Raw genomic sequence first — 24,110 nt, forward strand, 5'->3', positions numbered from 1 at the left:
TAATCACTGAGCCCATTGCTACAATATATTGTAAAACTAGATTAACAATTGAAAGTAAGAAACTTTTTTTAATTCCATAACATACTAGACTGTTGTATAAGGTACTCAGTCATGTGGATTGTCAATATATAGGACAGGTTGACCGATGTTCTCGTATTTTTAAGTCATCATCTTGCGCTGCGTGACTGGGCGAGGGCCCGTTCAGCAGTGCTTGCAGTTTTAATTATTGTTGTTACTGAGGTTAACGTGATCAGTGCAGCGGTTTGTCACTGGAGAAGATATTGTGTCTCTGAATTCGTTTGATTGGCTGGACCCTGTGTCTCCGGCTCCTCCTTCTCCTCCTTCTCCTCCTCCACCTCCTCCACCAGCAGCGCTGCTGCCAGGCTTGAGGGTCCTGCTGGGGGAAGGGAAGAAGGGGAAAAACATACCGGAGGCAGGCGTCCGAGGAAGCGGTGGAGATGCGACTACGAAGCGGCTGACGCTTCCTCTTCTGTCGCGCCTTTAAAAACTTTCTTTTCTTTTGCTCGTTCATTTGACTCCAGTGGGGGGTGAACGCGCCTTTTTTCTGCCGGCGTTAATGTGAGGAGCGTCGGGAGGGATTTGGCCGCGGAGCGCCGCTGCAGTTCCAGCGGGCTGCGCCGACGAGGAGAGCCGCTCAGCCGCACAAATCCAGCCTGGTGCGTCGGCCTGTTACGCGCAACACCGACTCTGCAGCGCCGGTAAACCGCGTTTACTGTCCCCTACGACGGCCATCCGGGCCCGCCCGCAGGGTCCGGTCTGCCCCGCCAGCTCGGCCCCTGGCTGGGCTATTAGCCGCTACCGCTAGCAGGCTAGCGGCGCGAACGCCCCCCGGCGCAGGGTTCCCCGTCTTGACGGGACTCCTGTTAGCTCCTCGGCTAAGCAGCTGTCACTTTTCGCTCTTTGCTTTGGGGAATTTTGTCGGTGTATTTTGAGTAGCCAGGCCGCCCGCTGTCCCCGGCTAAGGTGCTTTATCCAGATGTGCAGGCTGTAGTCGCACCACAGCTGGAACATGGGCAAAACCCCGGCTATCACCGATAAACGCCCGCTGATACGACGAATGCGCCGATTCGGGGTGTTTAGGTTACCTCTATAAGCCCATTTATATATATATTTTCTTTTTCTGAATTGCTCGCTAGTTGCTCGTTTGCTGTAATTATGTGTCCGTCGTTGTCATCGTCGCTGGGTGACGGAAACCTGCCTCTGCTCTCATTTCCAGTCTTCAGCAGTATGTCTTTGAGAAGTTGAGGGTGGATTTATTTTCGCGATCGGAAGATACCGTGTCAGCTGCGGCCATGGTGAGTAATGGCAAATCTTTTTCTTTTTTGCTCACATGATCTCTGGAAACTTTACAGACTTTAGGCCGACTTTACCTTTTACCTCTATCAAAGTCGAGTCCTTCTGGGTCCCGGTTAGTTAGAATTTTATTGTTAGTTTGTATTTATGTTCGACTGTAGGTTTTGTGAGCAGCTTGGCATGTTTGGAGATGTTCATCTCGCTCGTTCATTACAGGAAGCATCTCTCGAAACCTGTCAGCTTGAACGGGGCCTTCAGATTTTCATGCCCTTGTGCTTATTTGACAGATTACGTTGCACCTACTTGACACTCTGTGGTCACCCGAGTGCCACCAGAGAGATTTGCACCAGTTGTTGAAACCAATCGCGTATTTGCATGCCACTGTTATCTAAAAGGCCATGTAGTGCGGGCCATGTGTATAGGAAAATTGTTCAGAGTTGCTTAAAGAAACACACACACACACAGACAAGTTTAACTGTTGTGGATTCACTCGCATGATTCAGACCTTACCATGCAGAGTAGAGATAAAAGTATGAGAAACGATATCTACATGACTTCTGTAACACTGTGTCTACCTTTGTACTGTTTTATTATGTCGACTAGTATCATTGCAAGAATTATTTCGAGGGGTGATAATCAGAGGGATGTAAGTGTTTGATGTATGCTTTATATAAATTACATAAAGTTAGGTGATTTTAGCCTTATGTTTTATTTTGCTGCTAAGTTAGTGAGATGGCCGTTACATCCCTCTTGTTGTCAATTCTTGATTTATTTCTTCATGTACTGCACGGTGCTCTTTAATGCTCAAATTTCTGAGGATATGGGGACAGTAGCAGATAGCCAAGAAACAGTGTTCACCTGTCTGTTCAGCTGAAATTGTCAGATCTGCTGATGACCCAGTCTGAAGGAAAGAATGTTAAAAACAAGAATCATATGTAGGTTGGATTCCTGAAGTGTTCCACATATTAAATATGCATGGTATTTGTGATTATAGCAAGAACGTAACCAAACTTAACCTTATAGTTGCACATCTCACTATGGAGTCAAGGGACTTTAAACCTTGACAGGAATATTGATATTTGATTTCTATTATATTAATATCACTTTTACTTAATCTTCCTACACATTGAGCCGGCCTTTCTAAATATACAAGTTGATTATTGAGTTAATAACAGCATGTGCATTCTAATATAATGCGGGTTTGAATATAGTGTTTCAGTGCTATTTTTGAATACTGCTTGATTGCCCGAGGTATCATTCAGTTCTCTGTATGTCTGAAACACCCTCTGCTGTGTCTCTCTTCTCATCCCTCTTTTTTTTTTTTAGATCATATGCAGGTCAAAATCCATAAATGTGGATTAGAAAACCTGTGCGTGTGAGTTGCAGAAATATTCATCACTAGGAACTGAGAATGTTGTTGTGTGTTGTGTTTGACTTTTTTCTCTCCTAACATTGCTTAATCTGCCTCTATAGTTACGCCACAAAATAATGTGAGCCTGGTCTTCCTACACATCTGAAGTTCGACATGAGTGAGGTTCAGGCCACAGTAGAGTTCTCTGTGGAGCTCCACAAGTTCTACAACGTGGATCTGTTCCAGAGAGGGTAAGTAAACCTCATTTTATATTTGTTGCCTTATATTTACTCAGGTTTATACTACTTTTAATTCTTTGACTTAGACCTGATATCTTTTGAAATCCTGAGTAATAGTTGAGTAATTGTAATCAAGTTTCTGTTAATGTTACAGCAGATGGTTGGATCCAAAACTAGCTGTAATACCATGGGCATATCTTATGACAAGTGCCCTGCCTGATCCCCCAGCCTGGGTCTCTATATAAGACTCCCATCGCCCTCCCAGCTAGCAGTTAAAAGCTATTCCCCCCTGTGACTACAATGTGGGTTACTCAGTGTTTCTTTGTATTTATTGCTTGATAATTGGCAGGTATGAAATCAGGCTGAAGAAATCCTCTGAAAGTGCTTTTTGTTTTGATACAGCTGACATCAGAGGAATAGTTAACAGACAAAGAGATGTTACCTTTGATGTGTACTTTGAAAAACTTTGATGTTTTTATTATTTTTAATTTTTAAAAAAAATTTTAATGGATCACCAAAATGCTCTCAATGAGCTATCAATTTCTTAATCTCTGTGCATAGTTTTATAAGTGGTTGCTGTATGCTTATAGATAAAACTTTATGTGAATATACTCCAATTAATGCTTGATTGTAGGAGTTGGATCAAAGACCTAAAGCTTTACAGAGAACATGTATCAAAACCAAACCCAGTTAGTCTTAATAATGTCAGGTGTCATTTTTGTTCATTCTAAATTAGAACAGGATCATATTTTTTGTACATTTTACAGTTCAGCATGTGGAATTTGGGCATGTATGAGCTTGCGGAAATGCCGCGGATCTTTGATCATGAACGCAAACACTCACAGCAATTCTCCACCTCAAAGTTATTAATAAGAATCAAGTAAAGCAGCCATGTTGCTCGTACCACAATGGACCCAAGGGAGCTGGATTGGGTCATATTATAGTGTAGCTAATACATGCTGAGTGCCTGCTTTAAAAAGCTTTGCCATTTATTATTCAGCAGTTCATGCACTAGTATGCTTATTCGCTGAAAGGTCACATTGCAATATAATTTTCTTTTGAATAGGGGAACATCTCGGAGGGAAATTGCTCAAGATGTTTCCTTTACGCCACTGGTTAATATCTGCAAAATATACAGAAGCAGAAATGAGACTGTGCCTTTAGAAACCTTTACCATGGCTTTGCTGCTCACAGCACAGCCTAGGCTTGGTGTATTGATTGGTCTTGATTATGGCATCAATAGAAAAAAAAGTGTAAAATATTCTAATGGGTTTAACTGTCTAGAAAAATGCATAGCCATTGTTTTTTAAGGGCCCGAAGCATCAACGTGCGTAGGACCCTATTGAAACCGATCGAAGTTGCAGTCATTTGCACATGCAATCTAGACCAAGCTTTACATGAATGTTGAGGGTGTGGTCCTAACTAAGTGTATGTATGAAGTGTCATGAATAGTCAAAGTGCCACCTAGTGGCAACAGGAAATGCCATATTTACATTTGCAGCATTTATCAGACGCCCTTATCCAGAGCGACTTACAATCAGTAAGGGACAGTCCCCCCCTGGAGCACAATGGTAGTAAGTGGGATTTGAACCTGGGTCTCCTGGTTCATAGGCGAGTGTGTTACCCACTAGGCTACTACCGCCATTTATGTTACTCTATGCTGCTTTGTTCCTCACAGTGTATTTTGCATATACCTGAAATTTGATTTAAATTTCATCATCAGCCTTGGGGATGATGAGTTTTCATTGTATGGCTTGACCGTGGAATTCCGGTGAATTTTGATGAGTCGCCATGGAAGAGAAAGTTGCTCTCATCTGCTTTTACAATGTGGAAAAATTCCCGTAACGCTCAAAGCGTCACTTGCTGATAACAGGAAATTATGTTTTTTACATCTATATATTGATCCACATGAGCGGATTAAATATGCCTGAGATTCGTTCTGGGGAGCCTTAAGATCTAGAGGAGGATGTTTTTGAGCTTTCATTCATTATGGCATCACAGTGAATTTGAATGGTTCGCCATGCAAAAGGAAGTTGCTGTCATTCGCATATACAACAATAATCTATAACAGAAACCCATCAACCGATCTGCACAAAACTTATTACGAATATGGCATGCTGTGGCCCGATCATCACTGGTTGCAATTTTAAAGTTACACTTGCATTTGCTCCCTATATGAATGATGTGAACGTTTGGGCAGTTGTTCCTATTTGGCTCAGTGCTGGATCCAAGAAGTAGTAGCCTAGTGGGTAACACACTCGCCTATGAACTAGAAGACCCAGGTTCAAATCCCACTTACTACCGTTGTGTCCCTGAACAAGACACTTAATCGTAAATTGCTCCAGGGGGGGACTGTCCCTGTAACTACTGATTGTAAGTCGCTCTGGATAAGGACGTCTGATAAATGCTGTAAATGTAATGTAAGAAAGGAAATGTTCATGTGGGCTTTTGTTTGGTGTCTTCAGGGATCGTGATTTAAGCTTACTCAGTGGAACATGTTTTGTTGACTTAATGACAGTGTCATGGTGCCAAAACAAGCTTCCCTGTGAATTAGCTGACTGGATGTCAAAAAGGACAGAAAAGCGCAAACCGATAACAGCATCATGTGAGCATATTGTGTGTTCTTGCATATAAAATGACAAAGCAGAAGCAGCTGTATGATCGATGTATCATGGGCTGAGGAAGAACCTATTTTAGTGGATATTCTTGACAGTTTCTCCTTCACTGTATATAGTATACAATCATGTAGATGTCAGTAGAGATGTCATGATTTCATGTCAAAAAACACAGTGAGCATTACAAACATGATCGGGTCACAATCTATTTTCATGGGACAAATTTAATGGAGAGCTGTCAAAATTTTCTTATCTGCATTCAAACATCTAGGGATGCTTTTTTGTATATAGATGCAATTGGGCATGTTCCCAGATATAATATCTTCAGGATTTACAGAAATAAACAGATATACAGACATGACTGCCTGCATGTCTCTTGGAGAGGAGGAACTAACAATCCACCCAGTCCTTTTTGTTGGTGTATAATTATTTCTGTCACAGCTCTCATGCAAACTATTTTCTCTTTCCGGACAAATTAAACCCACTCCTCTCAATACACCACCAAGCAAGTGTAGTGCAGCAACCATCTCCTTTCCTCCACCATTTCACTGTGTTCCTCACACTTCACCCATTTCACCGGAGGTTGTCGGTGTATATCACAAAAGAAAGAAAAAAATCTCCTCTTTAACTCACACGTTCTGCTTGGTGAAAAGTAGTGTTTCCGTAGGATTGCCAATTCAAACATCATCTGTAAATCTGTTGTCCATGTTGTCTGCTGTCATTAGATTTTACTGAGAAAGTCAACGTGATTCATGCCTAAAGAGTGACACCAAGAAACAATAAGTGGCTGCTTGTTCTTGTGAAGCTCTCAGAACGTGGCTCTGTGAATGGCGGGGATTATGGATTCTGTTTGCTGTTTGCAGTGGGTCTTCGCTAATGCATGTAGTTTCCTGCTGCAAGGCAGGGGGATCGATGCGTGTCATGCTGACACTCTTTAATGTTGCTTGTGATCTGACAGCATGACCCTCCCTGTGGACACAGCCACCTCATTACTCATTTAAAGCTGTCCATAATTTTTGCATTATGTTCTAATGACATCATTATTATTTTAGTAGTAGTGCTGAAAACGTAAGTCCTTTTATTGATCTTTTAAAAGTGTGCTATTGTTTTTTTTCCCCCTACTCTACAGGAGATACAATTACAATTCAATATTCTCTATTTCCTCTGAACTGATTCTGATTTCAGACTCCATGCTAGGATTAGAACATTCTGCGTACTTATTGGTATAATTGTGTCCTTTTCCTTTAATGGGACAGCCTGTTGGAATTGACCATTGTATTTTTATGATGCTCAAACAAATTGGTGTCAACTTTCTGAAAAATGTAATAAAATTGTAGCTTATGGAAAATTCCTGTATGGACTGAGCACAACCCCTGGCTCTTTTTTCAAAAGATACCAGCCATGGGCGTAAGTGAAAACAAACAGTGGTCCTGTTCACTTGTCTGAGTCAGCTGGAACACTTCCTGGTCCTTCCTGTTCTACATACTCTTTATGTGTTAGACAGTCCCCTTCTCATAAAGCAATATTTCTTTAAATCTGCACACAGACCTCATTTGTGTCCGTTTTTGTGTGTGCGCACTTCTCCCTTGCCACAGTCAGCTGGACCTCAGGTCACACAGCACCATATGCTGGACAGCACTGTACGCATGTGCACACAGACCAGACAACCAAATGTGTCTGGCATTTACCGACGAAACTTACAGACAGTGCGGCTTTATTCTCACTGGAAGAAGATTTAATAAATTACACACACACAAAAAAAATCACCTTCTTCTGCAATTTCCTGCATAAAAATACTGCATCGAGCAACATAGGCATTTAGTTGGGTTCAGGATGTGGATGCTGTAAGGTTTCCAGTTTGGAGAGAATGAAGCAGGTTCTGTTTTTTTTTTTTTTTTTTTTTTTCTGCTTTGTTCTGTCTTTTCGATCTGTCATGCTTGATTGTGCTCATGGCTCACTTGGCTATGTTTCTGTTGTCAGATTCTACCAGATCCGTGCCAGTATGAAGGTGCCGCCACGGGTCCCTCACAGAGTGGAGGCCAGTCTGCTCCGACCATCAGGTCAGTCCACCAGTGCACACACTCCACCAGTCTGCTTTTGCTTGGTATGGTTTGAGGGAATTTGTGGAGACACGAGACATGAAAATTAAGGCTGCACGGTATAAACAGTATTTGATATAAATTTTGGAGATATTTTGATTATACCGGCCTACTGCAAAAATGTCCGTTGTAACACCTGCACTACTTGCAGCACGAGCCACTAGTTTTGGCCGAGTTTCCAAAAAATACGACCTTAAATATTGTTAAAAATGACTAGTAATACTTAAATCTAAAAAGTATTGTAGACCCCAGAAATAAAAATTAAGGAAGCCTTTAATCTGTCAGTAATATACCGGTTTCTGCGCTCTTCCGGGTTTATTAAGTGAAGCATGCGTGTCAGTATCCAACTTGTATCACGCAGGCCATCATGCAAGTGGTACTGATTGGGTACTGACACCGCACAAGGAAATGACCAGGGGCATCCTAGCATGTTTGGTGCCCTCTGCAAAAAAGTCATTATGATTTTAAAAATCTTGGAGGGACAGCGTGATTAACAAGCATAGTATTATTTAAATATTTTCTGACTTTTTTTTTTTTTTTTTGTAACTCTACAGCTGAATAAAGAAAATCCTAAAATTTTATATAATCACTCACATCATATATATAACTGGCGTTTCACTGGCATTATGAGTGTGACAGAAAGTCCTCTTTCAGTAGAATCGCCCAGATATTGTTTTATCTGGTATACGGTTATGCTATATGTTAATGGATCTGTAAAAGGTTAATTATATGCTGCAGTGCCTTTGCTATGGACACGTTATCCTTTTAAAAACAATTGCATTTATATTTATATATCAATTCATATACCACAATATATTCCATCTATCATCTATGGTTTTTATATATCTATCTCTCTCTCAAATATCACCCCTGCATTACTAACGATTCAAGTAATGTGTATTCATGGTGGAATGGCAAAATTTGCCTTCTGTGCAAAACTATTGCAAGCAGAGAATTTCAATGTAAATGATCAGAGGTTTGTTGCACTATTTTGGTCACACTGCTAGAAATGTCCTTTCTGATGAGGATATGTTGATGGAGTGTTCAGTTTGTACCTGTGCTTTCTGTTTCAAGTGCAGAATAAAGGTTTGTTGTTGTTATTAGGGGAACTGGATTTGGGCCCTCATCTCCAAAGGTGTGTTGACCTCTAAAGATCCTGATTGGCAGCTTCATGAATGTTATTTAGGATTGTTGAGCATTAAGAGCTCAGTTGGCTGGTCATGTTGTTCCTTATGGCCTGGGGGGACGGTGTTTTAAACGGTTAAATGATCTTGCTCTGCCTGAATCTGATTCACGGTGCCCCAGGGCCACATACTGCGAACTCCTGAAACTCGTCTGTTGACTTTGAGCTTTGACAGACAAAACGTGCCACCCTGGCTATACTGTGACTCTCATCTGCTGCTGTTTGTGGAATGGCCCGAAACATGCACACCTGCCTCTCTCACGCTCTCTTTCCCTCGCTCTCTTTCTCCAGCATGTTTGTTTGCTGACTTGTTTTTTTTCAGAGAAATGTGACCAAACCCGAGCAGAAATGCGAGAGGCCTTTTGGGTCTGAAGTAGAGCAGAAGTAATGCGTGGTTAAAGAGATTTCTTAAGGAATGTTTGAGAGCTTTGTATGGTAATAGGTTTTGGGTGGAGTGAGTTACAGGACAAAGAATGTCTTATTAACGTCCCCATATATGACCCTATCAACGTCTTTAGATACAGACACCCTGTTTGGTGAATATGGGTGAGAGCAGTACCTCCATTATTGATTATTTTTCCCACATTGATTTCATCAAAGCCTCTCTACTGCACTGATTTCACAATGGATGCCCTCTTGTACACTTCATTTCATTCTCTTGTGCTTCATTTGTCCCATGGCACCAAGGTTTTTTGTGCAGTTTGACATTGAGCAAACAGTGATTTTTGTGGCTCTGGGTTTTAGTCTGTTTACCGATTACTTGTGAAAATTTTGGTGTTCAAACAGTCAGTCCATGTTTGGGATTAGGATTATATTAGTAGGCTGATACTGAATCGTGGTGACTGTGTCTGAAGGATTGTGCTATTAATTAGGACATTACGAGATGCACCAAACTGTGCAATTGTAATCAAAAACTTATTTGCCTTTTCCTGTGTCCAGGAACAGACTTGGCTTTCCCTGCAACCATTCAAGATGATGTAATCTGCAGTAAAACCTTTCAGATTCTATACAAAAATGAGGAGGTTGTAGTCAATGATGTGCTCGTATTCAAACTCATGATGCTGCTGGATGAGAAGAAGGTGAGTATAGAATTGAACTGGTCTGATGCTCACCTAGTGTACCTGTTGCATTTTTAACTGAGGGTCCTTTATTACATTCATAGGTAGAGGAATCACTAAATGAGATGGATTTTCAGTTGTCTCTGGATCTATTCTTCACTGATGGTGACTACTCGTACGTATTCCAGTGGGATGGTTAAACAGATGTATAGCGAGCAAGCTATATTTCCTAATTTCTTCCTTGTCCTGTTTACAGGCCAGAGGATCCCAGCTCTTTGCAGAGCATCAGCAGCCGAACTCTGCACTTGCACTTTAGCCTCCAGCGAGGTATTCACCAGCACATCAATGTCATGTTTGACTACTTCCACTTGTCTGTCATCTCTGTGGTCGTCCATGCCTCCCTGGTAGCCCTGCACCAGCCACTTATCAGGTCAGCTCACTAGACTAATGTAAGCCTATTTGTTTCCTGTAGCCATATTCAGTCCTTGTAGTGAAGTGTTGATTTGGTGTCAGTGATTGATATGACCTCTCACTTTTTTTGTTGATGCTTAGCTTCCCTCGACCTGTGAAAAGCACCTGGCTGAACCGGAATTCCCCCGCACAGAGCAAAGACTCGGTCATTCCTCCGCTGGAGTCTGTGGTGTTTGGCAGCAGTTATGTCAGGCACCTGTCCCCAGATGTAAGTTTCTAGTGGCACTGTTCCATAAACTCTGGCCATTGATTATTTTATGCATTGAGTGCATTGACCACTAGACAGTTAAAAATGACAAAGCCCTGCTGAATTGGCCTGTGGCTGGAAATGCAGACTTGCAGCCTGTAACTGACCGCTTAGAGTCCATTCCTCTAATAAATGTCCATACGTTTAACAAGATATTCTTTTTAAAAGCCTCTCAGGCTTTAGCTGAGCCTTTTAATGTGAACTGGGTTGATTGCTGTGATGTAACACTGCAGCAGAAACTGTAGTAAGTGAGAGGATGCACCATAGTCGTTCAAGAAGAGCTACAGCCCACGATTTTTCATACATAACAAAAGCTCTCTATAGATCCCAGGTCTAGATTGTAGGTGTGTACTGAGCCGCAGGGTTAAGCCTCTGAGAAGCAGTAAGCCCTTTGGACTTACGCCCAGCTACATTATCTGATCTCCAGGACAGACACCAGAGGTCACGTTTGAGTGGGCAGTTGAGAGAGGATATGGGAATAACAGGTTTATTCCTGTGGGTTCTGACTGCGGTTTTTAATCTCCTCTCTGCCAGGGAAAGACGTTTCTGGTGTCTGATCAGTGTCTGCAGCATGCTTGCAACCTCCACCAGACCTTGTGCGCCAGTCTACTGTTGGCTTATCAGGGCCTGTTCAGTTACTTCACAACGCTGACCAAGAACCTACCCTCCACTCACAGGATGGAGCAAGGTAATATGATCCGCCCAGAGGAAACAGATACCACAATATTACTTTACTTGATGTGACTGAAGAAGTGCCTGTGTAAAGTGACATGCCAAAATGTTGTGTGGAGCTGTTTTTGTTGTTTTTTTTGTTGCATCCAGTCATTGTGAACTGTCATATTTTTTCTGTATTATTGTTAATTGGTTTGGTTTTGTCAGGTTTTCTTGTCTACTTGTCTTGCCATATATGTACTAATCAATTAGGCTGTGTTTCGACACTCAAACATTAGTGAATCCAACTAAAATGAGCTGTATTAATAGAATAATTACATAACTATATTTTTATACAATTCTTAAAATACAGTTGTATTATTTGTGATGCAACCAAACACTGATAATTCTAATAAAATATAATAATAAAATATTAAACCAAAAATAACCATTAACAAGGCCTGTTGCAGGCATTTTATTAGAACTGATCTGCATGGCATTGAGGACAGGAAGGAAGCCAAGTTGAACTGTACCTATATGTGCAATCCCACCACTAGCCAAGCCCAGCATGCAAGTCCTTTATGAAAGAGTTCTCAGAAGACCTTACCCCAGAAGTCAAAGGCACGTCTACATAGGTATGTCCCCCTCAAATCAATCCCTGCAAATAAAAACGCCTTTCATTTTTCCCCCTTCATCGAGCACCTCGCCACCTTTCCTCCTCTTTATCTCCTTTCCAGCCATCTGGAATGAGTATTTCACGGTGAAGGAACTTCTTGGCCTCGTCTGTTTCTCCACTGCTTTTTTCCAGCCTTGAGCTGATGTATGTTTGCAGCCGGGGTGGCTCTTCTCTGTTATGCCTGTTCAATCTCTTTTCTTCCTCTAGTCCCACTGATGGACTAATGAAATGATTCTCTCAGCCACACTTCAGTATATATGCTAAGCACAGGACTGTGTGTTTGGAGGAGTTGTTGTTCATAAGGCCTTCTCTATGCTCTTTGTCTTATCAGAAAAGGTTGATGTAGAGGCCCGCCTGGCCGAGCTCTGTGAGCATGTCAAGGTATTTGTGACTACTTTATTTGTCTGTGATTTTGACTTCTCGTGTGCTGACACTGGTCAGAGGGAGTTGCTTTTACTTCCTCTTACATCAGTCAGGATTTTTATCAAAAATTGAAAAGATCTGAAATATATTTCCTATTTATTAAACATGCTTTGCTTTGCCTTTGAAGTCATTTCATGAAGAATATTAACAGCCTAGACTTTTCCTGACTGTGGCTGTGGTAGTAGATTCTTAAAGATGTCCTCACATTTCAAACCAGCAGCCTGTGATATAAAATCTCATCCTGCCATGTATGGGTGTGGACCTGCTCCTCTCAACACATTGGCATTCATTTTTGGTAACTTACTAAAAATGTAACTAATTATCATAATGCATACAGATTTCCTTGTTTTGCATCATCATGCAATGCAGATTTACATCAAGCTAAGTTATTTTCCCATTTAAATTGTCCCTTCAAATAATTGTAAATGTTCACAATATAAATGCACAGGGTTTTGTAAGGAGTGTTAATCTCAGATGTCTGTTTTGGTGCAGTGGTGCCCCCTGCTGGCTGACTGTATGTCTGTATGTGTGTCTACAGCAAAGAGCAGAGAGTCCTGATGAACTGGCGGAGCTGGTGAACATGAACCTGGCTCAGTTGTGCTCACTGCTCATGGCGCTATGGGGACAGTTCCTTGAGGTTGTGTCACTGCATGAGAGTGTTGCAGCTCTGTTGGCGCTGGAGCATCACACATTGCGAGTGAGTGATAGTAACCTATTGTCTCTTTTTAGGACTAAACTGTCACATGGATGTTCCCTTAACATGAATTTTGGTTTGGCTTGTTAAAAGGTTGGCCCAGGAATATTTGTGAGTGGTTTTACAGTGTGATTGTAAATTTTGTCTTTTGACCTTGTGGATTGGGTGGGCGATTTATATGATCTTGATGAATTATAAAATTCAGCTCGATCTCAGTGATCAGCTTTGGGCATCACAATCACAATAAAAATAGCAGAAATGAGCATATTGTGTGTATTTACATTTACTTTTAAAAGTAAAAGTATTTACTTTTAAATGGAGCCACACGGCTGCCAGACATCCCAAGTCTCCCGGTAGTTTCAAGAGTCGCCCACATATTGATAGCGGCTCCCTGATGCCAACAATTTAAAAGCAAAATTAGCAAAAAGATCAAGCACAGAAAAAAAGAAAAAAACATTTTACTGATGCGAGAAAAGCAGGGCTACGAAAAGTAAAATTTCGAAGATGCATCCGAATTAATTATGTTATCGTGTCTATTTGTCTTAATTTCTTTGAACCCATAATTTTGTTTTGCTTACAGCTCACTCTTCTATTCTCTCGCTGCTGGCTTTGCAGTTACACCACTCGCTTTCTCGTTTGCACTGTTGTGCTTGAGTTTTGACACAAACCTCTTGTGTGGCTTCCTGTCTTCTGCCATTAAACTAGTTTATGTACTAAACCATATATTTAGGTCAGAAGATTTGCTGAGGCTTTCTTTTGCTTGGAGCACCCAAGACAAAGTGCCCTTGCCTATCAGGAGTTGCAGTGAGTAAATTTCCCCCTTTTTACCTTTTATTCCAGTCTCCTGGTAGGTTGCTGATTTTAAGATGTTTGTCCACAGTGCTCACAGCCATCAGCAAATGACCGCAGCCATCAAGAGTTCCAGCTACTTCCTTTCTCTGCCTCCACTTCCTGTTGAATGTGCAGATCTCGATGGGGATGTTAACTGTTTGCCGATCATCTTTGAGGACCGATACCTTGAGTCAGTTACTGAAGGTCAGTAGTGTTACACGCCCTAATTAACCAAATAACTTCATACATGTTTCTCGCATTGTCTCCAGTTTGGTGTGTAAGCAATTTTTAAACCGCTAACAAGTTCAGTAATCAGATTGGTCTTTGTTCCTGTTGTTAGATCGTGATGGACCATGGCTCGGCCCACATAGCACCAGGAGTGGCTCAGTGTCGGGCAGGTCAGAGAAGCCTGGTACTAAAGACAGCGGTGCCAGTTCAGCAGGTTTAGCAAGCCCCAATCCACAGCACCGACATACAGCCCTGGCCACTACATGGCCTGAGAATAGCGAGCCACCTCTCAAGTCCAAAGCCAAGTCCATCAAACTGAAGAAGAATGTTAAGACTGAAAACTCAAAGAAGCTAATCAGACAGAGCTCCAAAGACTCTGTGATCCTTACAGGCTACAAGAACTTAAAGCATCCACACATGGAACCTCTGGCCAAGCCCAAAGAGGGTGATGCACAGGGAAGCCAGAGGGAGGAACTGGGGGATGTACATGGAGACAGCAGGAGTATCACCAAGTATTTTCAGGAGATTGATTCTATAAAGTATCTCACTGCTCAGCAGGCATCTAGTGCTCCCACAGAGGATGAATGCCAAGGGAGCATCAGCTGTCAGAAGGATGATTTCACCAACCTCCTGAGGTCTGGTGCAGAAGCCAGACCCCAGGCTGGCACTGGAGCAGTGGCCCCTGACAACAGAGCTCCACACGTATTAGAGCCACCACCGGACTCTGGAGTACGGCACATCAACGTCAAACCCAGCAGCAAAGACCCCTACCAGGGAGAGAATGTCACGGTCATTTTACCTTCCCAGATGGACATACCTGAGATCACCAAGACAGAGTGCTCAGCTACCAAACCTTCCCAGAGTGGCTGTGAAGTGGCCGCTGGAGGCATTCGGCTCCCCGATAGCGTCTTCCTGGTTTCTTCCTCTCGTCTGTCGGACTCTGGAATTGAGAGTGAGCCCAGCTCCACCACCCCTGGACCTCAGTCTGTTGTGGCACTTGGTGGCGTTGAGCTGGAATGGGACCCACAGATGGTGGAGAAGCCCTCGGTTTCCAGGCCCCTCCTGACAGGCCCCACCTCCAGAATGACCATGACTTCAGATGGTGGTCCAGAGACCACCAGTGTTGTTAGCGGAGTCCAGTCCTCCCTCACCTCTGTCAACTCCCTGCCCTCCGATGATGAGCCGATTGGGGATGCGATGGGCAGGAAGTCCAGCATTGTGGTTCAGGAGCAGAGCCTGGTGTTTTCTGGTGGGTCCGATTCTCATGTTAGTACCACTAATGCCCCAAGCAGAGCTACCATGTACCACCCCGTCCTGGCCGACCGTCACCACACAGTTCCTGCGCTCAGTGTTGGAGATGACGCGGTATTTAAGGACGATGTTTCATCCATCTCAGGAGTCACGACAGTTGTGACCACAGAGGTCCCAAGGGATCCCCACAAGGAACCCCCAGCAACTGGACAATCCAGCACCTCAACAACCAGCAGCACAGATTTGGTGAAACGTGGACTGGTTGAGAATTACTTTGGCTCTCGCTCCAGTAACGATGTATCGGAGATCAGTCCAGTGGAGACGTCATCGGTCACGCTGGACATCGTGGGTTCGGCCAACATAGCTGAGGAAGGAGAAGAAGAAGAGGAGGAGGAGGAAGAAGCAGATCATGAGATGATTGAGAACGGTTATTATGAGGAGAGCGACGGCCTGGCCTACATCAATGGAGTGTTGGAGGAGGGGAAGGCACTGGATGGTGCTGAGGAAGCGTGTGGAGCGGAGGCCAGGAGTCTTCTCTATGATAGCGTGGGACTGGAACACCTCCTGGAGCGTGGCACTTCCGCCTGCAGTCATCCCATCTGCTCAACTGTATCTGCCACAGTCATGCAGTGGTATGAGAGCACCCCTGAAGCGCACATGAAGGCGTAAGTCATCTCCTTTAGCAGCATGTGTCATTTATGTGTACCAATCTGAAGTAATATAATCTGCATTGTGTTGGTACAGTTTCACTAATTAATCTTTCAATGGCAAAAATGTGTGCTGTTATGTATTAATAATGTAAGATAAATGTGACCGCTCTTGCTGGTTGGGCATGGCCCAAGCACTCTACAGATAGACTGAGATCAAGCAGTGAAGTGGGGGGAGAAAAAAAAAAAACAGAAACAACAGTTTTGTAGAAATTTTTTATTTTTTTTAATCTGCATGGATTTTCTTTGTTTATATACTTTTTACACAACACAAATTGCTACAAAAATTGCTGTGTCCTTTTTAGTGGCAAATTTAAACTTTTTTTTGAATAACTCCAGGTTTGTCCAGGCGAAAGAGGAGCTAAAACAGCTGAAGCTTCCAGGTTTCCTGTATAGTGAGGTGAAAGAGCTGGCCTCCACCTTGCCCTACTTCAGCCTAGACGAAGATGAGAGCTGTGAGGAGGGCATTCACCTCATCGTCTGTGTGCATGGCCTTGATGGTATGCAGCACTCCCAACACGCACAGCTGTTACCTTACCTGATGCTCATATGTTAATACATTGGTGTGTGCAGATTCAGCAACTGCACACAAATATCTATGGGAATGTGAAATTAATATATTTTTTTAGCTTTGTAGAAATCAGGGAGCTTCTAAATTGCTCTGAAAAACGTTCATATTTCTTTTTTAAAAATACTGGCACATAAGATGTTAAAATGGCTTCATAAAGCACTTTTTTTCCCCGACACACAATTGTCCATGTATTTCCCAGAAACTTTTTATTCAACTAAGGACTTGATTTGTTTTGATTATTCTGTCATGGTGATACCTCCAGACCATTATTTTTCTACTTTATATCTTTACGCCTTTTTTTAACAGTAAGTGGGGTCTTGTTTTGGTTTAATTTAGAACAGAATGTCATGCATTGTATCCTTATTGAACCCTAGGCAACAGTGCTGACCTCCGGCTGGTGAAAACCTATCTGGAGTTGGGGTTACCTGGAGCTCGCATAGATTTCCTCATGTCTGAGCGCAATCAGGTAAACATGGATTGATGTACTGAAACAGTTGACGAGGTGGTTGATTTACATAAGCTGTATGCATTAGCATGTTTTTGTCTATGCTGTATACAGAATGACACATTTGCTGATTTTGAATCAATGACGGACCGGTTACTGGATGAAATTGTGCAGTATATTCAGATCTACAATCTCACCGTATCTAAAATCAGGCAAGTTATTGTGGTAGTGATAACTGTACCACAGCAACATTGGCTGTCTGGAACATTCTCAGTTTAGCGTTTGCTGGAACGCTGTTCTTCATCCTCTTCACATCCTCTTTGTCCCTCCACAGTTTTGTGGGCCACTCCCTGGGAAATCTGATTGTTCGCTCTGTCCTGACTCGGTCCAGGTTTAAGTGCTACCTAAACCGGCTTCACACATTCTTATCCTTGTCAGGCCCTCACTTGGGCACCCTCTACAACAGCTCTGCCCTGGTCAACACTGGTAAGTCTCAGTTAAAATAAAGGCAACAATAATGTTGGTGTATGAGGTGTCATCAAACTGTTCAAAAGTTTCGACCCATTTAGAAATGTACTTGTTTTTCCATGGAAAACAAAACAAACCCACATCTGCTGATGCACTAGATATTTGTCCAGATTTGAAGACTAATTGTAGCTGATAAAGTTCTTCTTTACATTTCCAGCTACATTAACCATGTCTGGACTGTGTTTTGACACATTTGATGTATTTTTTAAATGCATCAAAAATTGTTTCCCATCAAAAACTAGGACATTTCTAAATTACCCTACACTTTGAATTGTAGTGTATTGTATAGTGTATATTTGAATTGTAGTGACACATGTTGTATGTAATGCATGATTGGTCTATATTTTTTTTGTTAATCGAAAGTTTAAGTTTTAGGATTAGACTGTGTTTGAATCTGTGTGTGTGTTTATGTTGCCAGGACTGTGGTTCATGCAAAAGTGGAAGAAGTCCGGCTCACTGCTCCAGCTGACCTGTCGAGACCACACTGATCCTCGCCAAACTTTCCTCTACAAGCTCAGCAAGAAAGCAGGTTCAGCCTAAACTCTTTCACTGTTATTTTGTCATGAGCTGTTTCAGAACTTTTTATACTAACATCCAATCTGCCATGTTCCAGGCCTTCAGTTCTTCAGGAATGTTGTGCTGGTGGGTTCTTTGCAGGACCGTTATGTGCCCTATCACTCCGCTCGCATTGAGATGTGTAAGACAGCCTTAAAGGACAAGCAGACGGGTAGGACCTTTGAATAGTCTTCAGAACATTTTTCAATGAGGAAGGCAGCCAATTTGTTTCTGCTTGTTATGCCTCAAGATGAAAGCGGCTTTAGATTTTTCAATAGATCTTTCAATCTCCATTGAGCAGAAAAAGAGTCTGTGATTAGTCCGGGCTCAGCTGACACCACATATGTCTCAGTTCAGTAACCCCTCATACAGGGAGTGCAGAATTATTAGGCAAGTTGTATTTTTGAGGAATAATTTTATTATTGAACAACAACCATGTTCTCAATGAACCCAAAAAACTCATTAATTTCAAAGCTGAATGTTTTTGGAAGTAGTTTTTAGTTTTTTTTTTAGCTATATTAAGGGGATATCTGTGTGTGCAGGTGACCTATTACTGTGCATAATTATTAGGCAACTTAACAAAAAACAAATATATACCCATTTCAATTATTTCTTTTTACCAGTGAAACCAATATAACATCTCCACATTCACAAATATACATTTCTGACATTCAAAAACAAAAACAAAATCAGTGACCAATATAGCCACCTTTCTTTGCAAGGACACTCAAAAGCCTGCCATCCATGGATTCTGTCAGTGTTTTGATCTGTTGTGTGCAGCAGCAACCACAGCCTCCCAGACACTGTTCAGAGACGTGTACTGTTTTCCCTCCTTGTAAATTTCACATTTGATGATGGACCACAGGTTCTCAATGGGGTTCAGATCAGGTGAACAAGGAGGCCATGTCATTAGTTTTTCTTCTTTTATACCCTTTCTTGCAAGCCACGCTGTGGAGTACTTGGACGCGTGTGATGGAGCATTGTCCTGCATGAAAATCATGTTTTTCTTGAAGGATGCAGACTTCTTCCTGTACCACTGCTTGAAGAAGGTGTCTTCCAGAAACTGGCAGTAGGACTGGGAGTTGAGCTTGACTCCATCCTCAACCCGAAAAGGCCCCACAAGCTCATCTTTCATGATACCAGCCAAACCAGTACTCCACCTCCACCTTGCTGGCGTCTGAGTCGGACTGGAGCTCTCTGCCCTTTACCAATCCAGCCACGGGCCCATCCATCTGGCCCATCAAGACTCACTCTCATTTCATCAGTTCATAAAACCTTAGAAAAATCAGTCTTGAGATATTTCTTGGCCCAGTCTTGACGTTTCAGCTTGTGTTTCTTGTTCAGTGGTGGTCGTCTTTCAGCCTTTCTTACATTGGCCATGTCTCTGAGTATTGGACACCTTGTGCTTTTGGGCACTCCAGTGATGTTGCAGCTCTGAAATATGGCCAAACTGGTGGCAAGTGGCATCTTGGCAGCTGCACGCTTGACTTCTCAGTTCATGGGCAGTTATTTTGCACCTTGGTTTTTCCACACGCTTCTTGCGACCCTGTTGACTATTTTGAATGAAACGCTTGATTGTTCGATGATCACGCTTCAGAAGCTTTGCAATTTTAAGAGTGCTGCATCCCTCTGCAAGATATCTCACATTTTTGACTTTTCTGAGCCTGTCAAGTCCTTCTTTTGACCCATTTTGCCAAAAGAAAGGAAGTTGCCTAATAATTATGCACACCTGATATAGGGTGTTGATGTCATTAGACCACACCCCTTCTCATTACAGAGATGCACATCACCTAATATGCTCAATTGGTAGTAGGCTTTCGAGCCTATACAGCTTGGAGTAAGACAACATGCATTAAGAGGATGATGTGAACAAAATACTCATTTGCCTAATAATTCTGCACTCCCTGTACATGATATGGGGATGTTACATGTATCAAACGTTACTGCTTTTATTTAATACAAAATTAAATAATAAAGGGACCACAGAAGCTTGGACCAGTCTGCTTGGTTCCTCTGCTTGGTGCAGAGTCTGCATCAGGCAGACTACTAACTGCCAGGACTGGGGCAGACTATTAACTCAGCCCACAGCATACTGATTTAAAGGAAAACTACCACTATATACGACTGTTGCAAGAAAATCAGAATCGAATTGTGAGACCAGTGAAGTTTCACACTTCTTGTGTAGGCATGAATGTATAAGCTTAAACTGGCACACTGTGTTTTTTTTTTTTTTGAGACCCTGTGTCACATGTGCTCAGTGTGAACCTGCTTTCATCTGTGAAGAGCACAGGGCGCCAGTGGCAATTTTTTGCCAATTTTGGTATTGTCTGGCAAATGGCAAACGTGTTTGGCTGTAAGCACAACCTCCACCTGTGGATGTCGGCTCATACCACCTTCGTGGAGTCTGTTTCTGACCGCTTGAGCAGCCAGAAACAGACCCACTTGTGTGGGTTGTAGACTCCGTCTCATGCCACCACCAGAGTGAAAGCACCACCAGCATTCAAAAGTGACCAAAAGATCAGCCAGAAAGCATAGGAACTGAGAAGTGGTCCGTGCTCATCACCTGCAGAACCACGACTTGATTGGGGATGTCTTGCTAATTACCTATAATTTCCATCTATTTGCATAACAGCATGTACAGTTGATTGCCAATCAGACTTGCTTCCTAAGTGGACAGTTTGATTTTGAGCAGTGTATATATAGTGATACATTTTTTTTTCTATCTCCCCATTTCTTATCCACCAAAGAGTAGTCATACGCACCGCCACCTGGCCGAAACTGTGCGTTTTGCTTTAAGCATCGTTTCTGAAGGAGGTTCTTCTGTTTTCGACATGTTCATATGGCTTGTGTAGTGTGAGCAGTCATGTTGCATCTAAACATCAGGCGTACATAAATCATGAGCTTTTAGTGTATGCAGTGTATACCCGGTTTTAGAATTAAGCAGTGATTGAGAGTGAGGTGAGCGTTTGTGTGTGAGTGTTTGTAAAATATGTGAAATAATAATATACAGTACAGGCAAAAAGTTTGGACACCTTCTCATTCAATGTGTTTTCTTTATTTTCATGACCATTTACATTGATAGATCCTCACTGAAGGCATCAAAACTATGAATGAACACGTGGAGTTATGTACTTTGTTTTATATTCTAAAACAAAGTCATATTTTTTATATTCTAGTTTCTTCAAAAATCTGATTACTGCTTTGCACACTCTTGGCATTCTCTCGATGAGCTTCAAGAGGTCGTCACCAGAAATGGTTTTCCAACAGTCTTGAAGGAGTTCCCAGAGGTGTTTAGCACTTGTTGGCCCCTTTGCCTTCACTCTGCGGTCCAGCTCACCCCAAACCATCTGGATTGGGTTCAGGTCCGGTGACTGTGGAGGTCAGGTCTCCCCTTTTTGTTAAGTACATAACTCCACATGTGTTCATTCATAGTTTTGATGCCTTCAGTGAGAATCTACCAATGTAAATGGTCATGAAAATAAAGAAATCTCATTGAATGAGAAGGTGTGTCCAAACTTTTGGCCTGTACTGTATTTGAATATGAATATATTCCTTCTGGAAATGTCAGTCTTTAACATGCACTTTCCTTGTTTGTCTCAGGCCCAGTATATGCAGAAATGATAGAAAACCTACTGCTACCTGTGCTTCAGAACAAAGATTGTAACCTGGTGCGCTACGATGTGATTCACGCGCTGCCCAACACCGCCAACTCCCTGATTGGCAGGGCGGCACACATCGCCGTTCTGGACTCAGAGATTTTCCTGGAAAAGTTTTTCCTGGTTGCAGGCCTCAAGTTCTTTCAGTAGAGATAATACCTCACTACATTCAGACAAAAGACATTTCATTCTGATCATTTTTATGGTTATCAAGTATGAATCATGGTTGTGAGAGGCGAAATATGTCAGTGTTCTTTTGGTGTGATGGAATTTTCATTTTTAATACTGCCATTTTAAAAAATTATTTTAATGTACTGTCAGCATGAATATCGGACTTCTCTTTTTTTGTGGTATTTTAATGGTTTGTGTAAAAATGATATTTTACTGGTTTACTCCTACATTTATTTTCAAGTAACAATTTTATTTCTTAACTGGAGATGTAGCTGCTAAAAAATAATTTATTTGAGGGAGGTGAACCAAGTGTGCTCTCATTATCTCAGAGGAAACCCATTTCACTCGATTGTGTAAGAGGATTTTCTATGACACTTGTCATTTTTACTACTCACGTTTTTTACAATCGTTTTTTTACACTTGCAACGACAAAGGCTTCCAGATGGAGAATTGATTGTAGCTCATTAGCAGCATCCTCGGACCTGGTGCTCCGCAACACACTGCACAACACTAACCCGACCTGGTGTTGGGGAGAGAACCTCGACTTGGAGCAAGTTAACGTTTTTACTACAGGGGTTTTAAATATGAAATATTGGTTATCATGCTTGGGGTGATGTCAATTCAGCACAATACATTATTAATCCAAACTGTTTATGGAAAGTATTTATGTTTTGTTTTGGGGGGAAATTATTTATGCTTGTAAACAAAAATGTATTTTAAATAATAAAATCAATCTTTTTTGTCTGTCTAAATTGGTTTTGTATCATTGACTGCAGTCTTCTCCATTAAATGTACTGTATGCAAACAGTCTCGTCCACTCATTCATTTTGGCTTTGGAAATGAATTCTGAATTTTAGAACTGTTGGATGTTCACCACTTAAAAAGCATTTTTCTTAAAACGGTTATAAATTCAAAATAATTATATTTATTAATCGTAATGTTGTAATTATATTGGGGGTTATATTGGCTGGTCATGATCACCCTTAACACCCCCACAAATTTCACCTATCGAAGACACTACGGAAGGCACACATTTTTTACATCGGTCTTTGTGGTCCCCTAATACTTTATCTGAAGACATTTTCCAAAATTCAGCTGTGGTGCAAAATTACGGCCACTTTTATCCAGTCCCAAAATGAGATTTCAGTGTCTGTAACTTTAAATACTAATGAGGAGAGCGGCCTATAGTAGTTGAGGGGGCATTCGCATAAATTACATCATAAAAACCAATCACAAAGTTTGGTGCAGACAGGATTTCATGTAACCTTTCTTTCCAGATCCGACCATCTGAACGGTGAAGCAGAATGACCAAAGCACATTTTACACCTATCGTCATTTCTAGCCACTGCAGGACCATAGACAGGCTAGGGGAACTTGTGTGTGTGTGTATGTATATATATATGTTAAATAATCTCTCAAAGTGAAATTTTCATCCCAGGGGACCTTTAAGGAGAAGCGCAAACATTGCAACACGCCCAGTGCAGGCCATGTTCCTTCTGAAAGCAACTTTTTTCTAAAAAAGGTCACTGTTCAGTTTGCATTCACCTGTCTCCACGGATGTCTGAACCATGTGTTTTTCTGCCGTTTGTGGTGTGGACGGAACATATGTAGACACATATGTAGCACATCTGTACAAAACTCGGAACACACACAAAACGCACACTGCCCAACACTCCCCATGTGCATATGTCACAGTGTTCACATCCAACTCTAGAGGTTGTCTTGTCGCTTGATTCGTTGTGCCTCAGAGAGGACAAACAGAAGCAGTGGCAGACGGTGGTACAAGAATATGGTGGTGCACTAGTGATGACAGCCTAATTGAGGTGAATTGAACACCATGTGTGTTTGACTGTAACTATGTTTTAAACTGAATGTGATCATTTCCAATGTGTTTGGGATTTGTTTCTGCATTAGCAGAATTAACATAAGGCCTAAGTGAACAGACGTTGTTTTCAGGTTAGTCTTAAACACTGAAACTGTGTCTGACGCTCAGACGCTCGAGACTGGAAAGATTTCCACAACATGAGTTCCAAACACTGACCGGCAAGCTGTTTCACAACTGAGGAGCGAGATCTTTCATGTTATCCCTGCAATGACTTTCTGTACATTGGGTATCAACACTCAATTACGGGGCATGTGGTGGATC

At 42.0% G+C, this 24,110-nt stretch overlaps 1 protein-coding gene across 9 annotated transcripts; it reads left to right on the top strand.

Moving 5' to 3' along the window:
* Positions 1 to 346: 346 nt before the first annotated feature.
* On the top strand, positions 347 to 22,716 carry fam135a (family with sequence similarity 135 member A). 9 transcript variants are annotated; one of them, XM_028989330.1, is made up of 23 exons: positions 347 to 719; positions 1,238 to 1,316; positions 2,641 to 2,683; positions 2,788 to 2,916; positions 7,500 to 7,579; positions 9,741 to 9,880; positions 9,964 to 10,034; positions 10,116 to 10,289; positions 10,412 to 10,538; positions 11,112 to 11,265; positions 11,786 to 11,863; positions 12,236 to 12,285; positions 12,866 to 13,024; positions 13,752 to 13,825; positions 13,902 to 14,056; positions 14,193 to 15,996; positions 16,378 to 16,538; positions 16,984 to 17,075; positions 17,169 to 17,266; positions 17,389 to 17,540; positions 18,001 to 18,111; positions 18,196 to 18,309; positions 21,738 to 21,943. In XM_028989330.1, the coding sequence occupies exons 4-23, from the start codon at positions 2,840 to 2,842 to the stop codon at positions 21,941 to 21,943; spliced, it is 4,077 nt and encodes a 1,358-aa protein (XP_028845163.1). In that variant the 5' UTR covers positions 347 to 719; positions 1,238 to 1,316; positions 2,641 to 2,683; positions 2,788 to 2,839. The 9 variants fall into 9 exon arrangements, with proteins under 9 accessions (XP_028845163.1, XP_028845168.1, XP_028845169.1 ...); XM_028989337.1 differs by having other exon boundaries at positions 348 to 719; positions 2,641 to 2,689; positions 21,738 to 22,716; XM_028989331.1 differs by having other exon boundaries at positions 348 to 677; positions 2,641 to 2,689.
* Positions 22,717 to 24,110: the final 1,394 nt, after the last annotated feature.

This window comes from Denticeps clupeoides, chromosome 8, assembly GCF_900700375.1.
Source record: "Denticeps clupeoides chromosome 8, fDenClu1.1, whole genome shotgun sequence".
In the NCBI taxonomy this organism is placed as follows: domain Eukaryota; kingdom Metazoa; phylum Chordata; class Actinopteri; order Clupeiformes; family Denticipitidae; genus Denticeps; species Denticeps clupeoides.